Source organism: Mycteria americana, chromosome 2 (assembly GCF_035582795.1).
Source record: "Mycteria americana isolate JAX WOST 10 ecotype Jacksonville Zoo and Gardens chromosome 2, USCA_MyAme_1.0, whole genome shotgun sequence".
In the NCBI taxonomy this organism is placed as follows: Eukaryota; Metazoa; Chordata; class Aves; order Ciconiiformes; family Ciconiidae; genus Mycteria; species Mycteria americana.
In genome coordinates, this window is record NC_134366.1 from 33839817 (window position 1) to 33849168 (window position 9352).

Here is a 9352-nt window from a genome sequence, read left to right on the forward strand (position 1 = left end):
TAAGACGGCATCTCTGAATGCAATAAATGAATACATCTATTACTTCATATTTACTAGAACACCGTGCTGCAATAATAATATTGCATTTAGCCTGTTTGTCATAAAAAATGAACAAAGGCCGCTTTGTGAAAAGTTATTCTGACTTAAGTTGTTCAGAGGCAAATTCAGCCCCTCTGGCTACGGTATACCCATGCTGTGTGGATCTGGATAGCATTGCATAAGCAGAGGCCTGGTGTGGAACTGATGTTACCCTTGTGCAAGTTAGCTCCTGTTTACCTCTGAAGAGAACCGCTGAACGTTTGTCGAAATGAGCTTAAAAGAGGAGCACGCTTCTTGATGAGATAAGGAAGGATTACTCCCCCAACCCCTTTTGTAAAAGAGTGGCCGTAGATAGCTGATAGCTGTCTCCAAGTCCTTGCAGGTCCAAAACTTGTGTGTGCCAACTGCGTGCAATGGGGGGTGGGAAGAGACTGCTTGTTCCTAAACCTTAAATAGCATTGGCTTTTGCAGCCCATACCGCTATATACTGTTCACATGAAGAAAACCAACAACATCTCCTGTATCAGACTGTACTCGGTTTTGACGTCTAGTCACATCTGCCAATTAACATTTTTATAGATTGAGGGCAAAGTAAGGCTCTATGTAAACCAAAGTTATTATGTTGAGAAATGTTTTAATACAGAAACATCTTTTTACCTAGAAGCATCATTGCTCCAAGGAAAGATAACCCTATGTTGATATATGCTTATATTATAGATTGTATTTAGTCTTGTATCAGAGGATTTAAGAACTTTAAAATATGTGAACCCATTGGAACTAGTAAGTCAGAAGTATAGCTGCTGCACTTGAAGTAATCTTGTAAAATATCACCTGTGCCAAAGCCATGATGGCAAATAATATACATTTCTTTATTGTAAATAGGGAGAATGTATCACTGCTTACGATAAGAAACTTAAGGTTCAATTTTATTGCTAATTGGTAACTTTAGTAAGGATGCAACTAAGTAGGTAGGATACTACTGTCTGAGCCTATGTTCACACAGCCAAACCAAAGTAGGGCAGTCTTTGTGGCGGGATTTAGCACCCTGACATCCCTCCCTATCAGCGGCTGGAGTCTGGAGAGAGGACAGACGTTGCTACGCAAGCCATGATTGCTATCCTTTCCTCAGCCTTCTAACTCCCATCGATTTCTATGTGAAAAGACTAGGGGATTAGAAAGCCAGAAGGGTCGATTGTGGTCATCTGCCTTGACCTTCTGCCTAACTTGTAATTGCAGTAGGATCATAGCTAATGTAGTCTAAAAACACTTTCAGTGATGGAGAAGGGCAGAAAGGCCTTAGATAATTTGATTGCTTGTTTAAGGTCAGTAGTCCTTTATTAAAGAGGAGGAACCTTGCTAATTACTAGATTCTCTGTTGAGAACTTTCTTAGAAATTTTAATGAGTGTGCTCATCTTGTTAATGAAGAATATTGAAATAATCTGCTTCTGTCAGAAGTAATCCTAGCTTATGTTATTGTAGCTGTCTTTAAAAGTATGGCAACTTTGATTAAAAACATAATTCACACGGCTATAGTCTTGTTAAAAACTTAGAAGAACTCTGAACAGTTAGTCAAATTTCAATGTTTGCATAGAAGGAAAAAAGTTTCCAAAACCCAGCATATTTTGATAGATGAATGAATGTATAATATATGTTTTAAGGACAAACCTTGAATGAATGAGTACTTACGATATAAGCTACTCCCAAAGAGATGATGGAAATATTTAAAATATTTTGATGTATTTTCTTTGCATGACTGAATGGCGTATTTTGTAGATAAAGTGACTTTTCCATAGCATGACAGGAAGCATTACATCAGATGATTAAAATAATCCTATGAACAATTATGTCAAGACTGATGAAAGCCATTCATTGCTTTTACTTGGCATTGTCAATATGAAGACCGTTTGTCAAAAAAGCCCACACTATGACGGCTCAGCCTGTGGATTGAATGCCGTACACTTCAGCTTACGAATAGGACTGCGTGTGCATTCCTGGAAGAGCTGTAAAGTCTGGCTCCCATTGCAAACATGAAAATATGTAAATAGGTTGCTTTTAAAATGTGACAGCTGAATGTGGAAATTAGGAGTGCTCAGTCAGACTGTAATTTCTACAAATGGAAACTATATTACACTTTAGATAATAGTGTTGTTTCTTACTTAGCCAGAAGTAGGACTCCCACTGACTTCAACATGGGTAAGTTTCACTGATGATTCAGACCCTACTTTAATGCAAATTAACTTCTCATCATTCATCATTAAAAAAAAAAAGTTGTAAAGCTATTAATTATATTTTAAGGTTATTTCATCCAATCTGTCTCTTTAGGAGTTTTTTTTAAAACCTATAGATAAATTGGTTTCCCATACTAACCATTTATATTGTCTTTTTTCTGCCAGTTCCAAAATGGTTTCAATGGAGGAAATGTAAATGAAGCATATCCCTCTCAGTTAGATGTGATCAGTAACGCACAGACTGCCACACATCTTCAGCCTCTTCATCACCCGACAGAACCCAGATCCTTCTCAGATTTGGCATCTAGTGGATTTATGTGATTCAGAGCTAGAGCTCCATCTGTGATTTTTGTCTGGGCGTCAGGCTGCTCTGAGGAAAAGCTTGATAAGTCTATCTTTGAGCATCGGACTTTAACAGCTAAATTACATTTTGAGAATATGAGGTTGGTTGCACTATATACTGGTGGATATGTAATCCAAGACGTGGCTTTTTAGAGTCACAGGTGGAATTAAAACTTCTGACTAAAAGTATGCATGTGCTGTTTTCCATCAGATTGACTGTGTCATTGCAGTATGGATTACATATGTACTACAGACTATGTCATGCTATACAACATAAGATAAGGCAAATGGTTTTGTTGTTTAGAAAATGATTGGGCACTTTACAAATAGCATCAATGGCACAAGGAAGATGATTTCACATGTGGATTATTTCCAGACTTTATTTTTTAAAAACTATTAAAAAGCTCTGAGTTCATGAGAATCAAAAGCACTTACTTTTAATGCATACTAAGCTCTTTAATCACTTATTTTATATTTAAATCCTTTTGTTTTAAGTCTCCATTTCTAGCACTTTAATAGAAGGCTTAATACAAGGATATGATATGCAACTTCAGGTTTTTTATGAAACAGACCCCTCGCATTCCTCCTTTTCTTGTCAACCTTAAGTGCCTCACAATGTAGCTACCTTGTTTCTGATGGGAGTTTATTTTAGCAAAACTCACTATAAATGTCATTCGTATTACGCAAACTTTTATCTAACATCTACAGTGCTACTGGCTGTATCTTCCCCCCACCCCCCCAAGATAATTTCTTTAGAGAATGACTTAGTTCTTTATCTGTGGATATGTTACACTATTATCAGGAGTTATTAATATTCTGAATTTAGTTCAGCTAAAGAGTTTTGGTTTATTCTATACTGCTTTTCTGCTTTCTTCAGGTAATACAGGGTATATTAAAAAAGCAGATTTTGCTGAGGGGGAGGAGCAGATCCTCAGGATTAGTTTTAGACTATTAATGCTGAAAAACATGTGCCTTATCTTGTGTTAAAATGCTCATAATGTTCTTTAGAAATAATACAAGGCTGCTCTATGCAAATACTTTCATTAAAATGGATATTGAAAAGGATTGCATTTTAAATAAGGGGGAAAGGAATATCAATAGCTATTGGTGTCAATGTTCACTTTGACTGCAGTTTTCAATGTTCATAGTGGGGGAAAGGGTCAGGTTTGGTTTAAACTTTATCCCTAGCAAATTGCACTGCAAACTACAGGGAGCTTATTCTTTTTATGTATGTTGATCCATTTGAAAAGCTTTGTGCAAAATATGAAATTGGGAAAAGAAAAAAGTCATTAGAGAAATTCTCCTTGTAACAGGTTTTATTTTTCAGGAAAAAAAACCCACATTCACAAAAACATTCTGGGTTTTTGCTTTATTTTTATCTGAGAGGATTGTTAGAATTGCAGACACCAATGTTTGGTGCAAAATAATAATCTACATGAAAAATACAGAAATGTGTATATGTTCAAAATATTTCATACTCTTGTGTGTTGTATAGTTCATATATAATAAAATGTCTTTGTAAAATATTTTAAACCAGTTAATTTTAAAGTTACATCATTATATGTTAAGAACAATTTTATTACATTTGTTATATATAATATAAAATGGCAATTTAGCCAGTTTGTTTAAAACGGGCAAAAATAAATTGGCTCCCTCCAATTAATATTGTTTAATACAAGGACAATCACTTAAAATTGGAATCCTTTCGTAGCTGAAACATGCTTTCTTTGAAGAAGAGCATATTTTCTTCTATTCTGTGTGATGTGATATGATATGCTAGGCCAAACTTCTAATTGTTACAACTTTTCAGATTAATAACTTCAGCATTTCTTTTAAGTGAAATTACCATATATGAAAGGGACATTAAGGAAGCAATTACTATTCAGGAAAAGCCCATAAAGACATTGTGGGTTGTATTACAAGGTTGCTTTTTTTTTTTTTAATTTTTCAGATTTTGTTTTCAGCACAAGACATCAGTAACAGATTTAATTAATATAATTTGCATTAATTTCTGATTCTGTCATTTTTTTTATTGAAGGTCTTGTTTTAAGCCAATATCTGAAACGTCTTCCATGTTTAGCTAGTGTATCATGTTTGCATTTGAACTTGAAAATTAGAAAAATGCTGTAAAACCGGAAGGTTCAAAGGGATAATGTATGTTTTACATCTTACAAACCAGTATATATCCTGTTTATGAATTCAGTTAAACCAAATACGTGTCGTCCTATCACTAAGTGCCAAGGATGCAGTACTACAACTGTGCTGCCCTACTTACTGTAAACAAATCAGTTGTTTATATGCATATCAGCATATTTTGTGCATTATCTTATGTGTACAACATTGACTGTATTAGTGCACTCTTGATCTGCACCAAACTGTACCTACAGTGCACAGATGTTTCTAAATTGGGTCTCTATTAGCCCTTCAGGTCTGTTATAGGTAAGATTATAACCCAGTGTTAGTCAGTATTACTATCCACTTTTGTACAAGTTTTCTTAGCTTGTTTTTGTTTCCAGTTCTTATTTCTCCTTTGCTATGCCTGCACATACCATGCAATACACCTCTTGCGTTAAGGTATGGTTTTGTAGCGCTCTTGTTCATCTCCAGTAAAGTTTGTAAGACATAATATATGGTAATAAAATAATCACTTGAATGTAGCTGAAATGTATGTTTTTACTGCAAAAATGTTTGATTTCAGCAGTATACAAAAAGATACGTTATCATACGGTTACTAATATCTTTTGAGAGCTCATCATCTAATAGTTTACAAAATTATTGTTATTTACGTCACTGTGGACTTTGCACTTCTCTGAATATTAGATGCAAATACAATGTATATAATTTAGAGTGGTGAACAAATGTGTATTTGTCCATGGAATTAGTATTTTATACCTGCATGAAAATGAGTTTATAAATAAACTTTGTAAATAGTAAGCCACAATTAGCAGTCAGAAGGCTTCTATATTCATTGCTTAGTGACAGTAAATCCACAGTTGAACAGTACTGAGGCAGGAATAGATTTCTGCATAGATGCTGCTAAAAATAAGAAACATTTTCTGTTTTGAGACTTGTAGCTAGCCATTGGTAACCTATTTACTGTTTATTACTTTTTCATAAATAGTAATTTTAAGTTAAGAAAACAGTTATTTTAGTTTATTTCTAATTACTGATATTAGTTTCCTGTGTGCTATATTGGCTTTGCATGATAATCTTTTAAAATCAGTTGTAACGCTGAATCAAATGTTTCACTGTAATCCCCTATGCAGTTTACCAAATTTACAATAGTTCTTTGGTTTAGTGACAGGATGGACAAGAATTTAATTGGTTTCAACTATGCTATTATCTTGTAATGTATTAAGACATATGTCTTATCCAGGATCAGTACTAGGCTATGAACTCTGTATGTAGGCCCTCCTGTTTACTCTTCTTGCGTAGCACAAAAAGACAAGCTAAGATACAAGAGTAATTCAGCAAGGCTGCAAATCTATTAAGTAACATCTGGAAAAAATGAGGCAATAATATAAGCAACACAGGACATCCTTTTTTGTAGTCTGTTGCATTTGTTAAAAGGATACCTTCAAGCCACATATCGACCTGTTCCCAGAAGTGTAAGACCTCACTGTCCAGTTTTGTTTGAAGGAGGGAGATACTTTCTTCTGGACTAAGCTATTTTCTTTATGATTTATGGAACTCCACTTCTATTTCTAATTCAACAGGAAAGTTAGCAACCATGGTGGTACCTAACCTGCAGTAGTCCACTGCGTTATAAGCTCAGGCAGTTTGTTGATGGAAGTCATCATCTTACTTGGGGCTCTGTCAGAGGGAGGCTTTCCCAAATAGCTCTTTGAGATGCATTTTCCTAGTGAGGAACCACATTTCCCACTCTCACACTGAAACTGAGAGCTGTTTTATTCTCAGATGATTTTGTTCACCTGAGAACTGGCTTATTAAGTTAGGTTAAAGTTATTATCCAGCATAAGAGCCTGATTCCAGTTTTAATATTTTTGTTCTGTCCATTGATTAAGTTGACAAATTATCTTCCTGCCTTCTTCCCTCTCTGCCTAGGCATCCTTCCTTGCAAGCTGGCGCTTCTAGTGCTAAATAAGTAACACTAGACCAAAACAGCTTCAGACATCCAGAATATCTAAAATATCTAATCTTCAGACATCCAGTTGATATCTAAAACTATCAATGAAATTCCACCCATCGTATGCTCTGCATAATCTGAATATTTAATGATTTCCAGCATGGGCCACTGTCCACTTTTTCCCCCTTTCATTTCTGTTACCTCCAGTGAGCAATATTCACTTTGCTTACCAGGGAATCTGAGCCAGCTCTCCAGAAAAACATCCATTCTTCCTCTCCAGCAAGTTCTGGTGCATTGATTTTTGTGGTCAACCTACATTTTATAAATCATTTTATCTCTTGAAGCTGATCTTCCCGACAAGTAGAGAAGGACCATAATAGTAAGACATCAGCAGCTAAGTGCAAGGTTTTCAAAGATTCAACCAAAGATGTGAAATCAAAGATGTGATCAGTCTATGGGATAATGAGGTTTCTTCTTTATAACCTAACCTTTCTAGTCAAGGTCCAGCAGGCAATGTTGTTAGCATTAAACAAAGCTATATACAACTTAGTTTCCAAAGTAGCGAGTCTTTGAGAAAGGGAGACGTTCCTCAACATTAAAGTTACTGTGGTTTTTATAATTTCTGCTGAAGCCAACAATCTCTTCTCTTGAATTCAGCCTGGCTACAAATAAAAGTATAAGCAATATTCAGAAATGAGTAACTTCAACAGATTTTTTACACCATTTTGAAGGTTGTGCGTGATCATAACTGTCTGGATGTTCCAGACCCATACAAATAAGTTTGAGAAGTTTCATTATAGAAAAAATATTATAAAAACAGAAGAGGAAGCCTGAGGGATGTTGGGACTAATTGGAATCCTTCATACTGCATAATAGTAATATTCAGTATAGCAGTTCCTCCTGTACTTCCAGAATGATAAGGGAAAAGAGAAAAAATTTTTATCAATTTTTTCCCTTTTCACTGACTATGGACATGAAGACTTCCCTCTTAACATGGAATAGTAGGCATCTGTTGGTAGGTGGTATGAGCCAGAGGAACTTGGCTCCTTATTAATAAAAGAGCTAAATTAGGAGAAACTATTAAATTTACTTTGTGACACTAGTCAGTGAAATTTTGAGAGGGAAGTGCAGGAAGAGAAAGAATGGTCTCACCCTTAATGTGCTTGAAGATGTCTGAGGGTGTTTGTATTCTTTTCTAGTTTCTGAATCATCATCCATACTTTTTTAAAGAGCAAAATTTAAATCTTCAAAGTCTGTACGCAGCTGCCAACTACCTTGATTCTTCCATAACCACTCAGATCCTGGCAACACTGAGCTACGTGGCTACCAAGCCCTCAAGAAGTTGCATACTAGGTGTTTCCTGCATCTCTGTGGGACCCAAACCAGTAAGTGGTTTCAGGACATATTGAACAAATTTGTCCAACAGAAAGCAGCGAGAAAGTCTTCTGTCAAAATGAACTAATGGGCAAGCAAAACACACAAGTCGGCTCCCTCCTCTGCCTTGTTTGGAGTTAGGATATGAGTGAAATCAAGGTCTCTAAAGTGGTTCATAGGATATCCTGAAATGAAACAAACTCTTCTCTTAAATTGTTCTACTTGGTACAAATAGTTCATGAATAGCTGAGAGAGTAAGGGTTGTATCCTTTTGTCTGGAGCTAGGGCATTCACTTGGGGCAACTGGCTTCTTCAGTAGGAGGTGCTGGGTGCCCAGGGCAGTCTGTGGCCCAGCAATTAGGGCACTCATTCTGCTCTTCGCCAGCATCTTTTTCTTTGTCTTGAGGGGAGAAGTGTCATCAATTCTGAATGGAGCTTTAAATGTAAAAGCCCCAAAACAAACAAAAAAAACCCTGGCCTGACCTTCATACTTAGTTTTACATCTGCAGTAGATTAAGGATCTCTGAAGCTGAAATATGTTATAGATGGTCTTATCAGAGAGGTTATTCTCTTTGATTTTAGCTGTCTGTGCTGCCGTGTATGGCTTTTAAAGCACGTATTTTCCAAGTTCTCAACATCAGAATCATCACAGTCTCTGATACTTGTTTCTACAGAAGCTGCAAATTACTCTTTCAAATTATAAATGTAACCGTAGAGAAGAGGAGAATGACTTTCTGCCAGTAGACCTTCAAATACAATGCTAAGAGCTGGTCAGGGCTTCACAGTAGTTCCAATCATTATAAAAAATACAATAGTCCTTTGCTTGCAGAAAGCCCTAAAATTACTGGAAAAAATGGTATAGCATTTGTGAGTCCATGGTGGGTGGTGGTAGCACTGCTGTGTAACATGCTCATGCACGCACACAGAGCCTCCTATGATCATGAAGGCACAAGATCATGTGCCAAAGAATGTTTTAATTACACTCGCATCTAATCAAACCTTGAAAAGCTAATAAGAGCCTGTGACACCTCATTCAATATAAAGAAGGATCTGCATTAAACTTCAGACCTAGGCTTATAATCAGCACATAAACTTTTATGTACTTAGCTTTATGGCTCAAGTCTACTTTCAGTCCTTCAATAGTTCTTAATAAAATAAATAAAAGGAAATTCTCAGGCAAAGAAAAGTTTTGCTAACTTAATGCTTCAATTTTAATATTGCTAGGTAAAACAACAATGGCAGGAACATCAGACCAAGAATATTATTGTTAAGCAGCAGAAA

The 9352-nt window shown here is 35.9% G+C and overlaps 1 protein-coding gene across 1 annotated transcript in view; it reads left to right on the forward strand.

Moving 5' to 3' along the window:
- Positions 1-5564, forward strand: part of AHR (aryl hydrocarbon receptor) — a 66942-nt gene extending 61378 nt beyond the window's left edge. The window contains exon 11 of the mRNA XM_075492929.1: positions 2434-5564. Coding sequence (XP_075349044.1) covers positions 2434-2589 — 156 coding nt within the window. The 3' untranslated portion in view covers positions 2590-5564. The remainder of the gene's footprint in view (positions 1-2433) is intronic.
- Positions 5565-9352: the final 3788 nt, after the last annotated feature.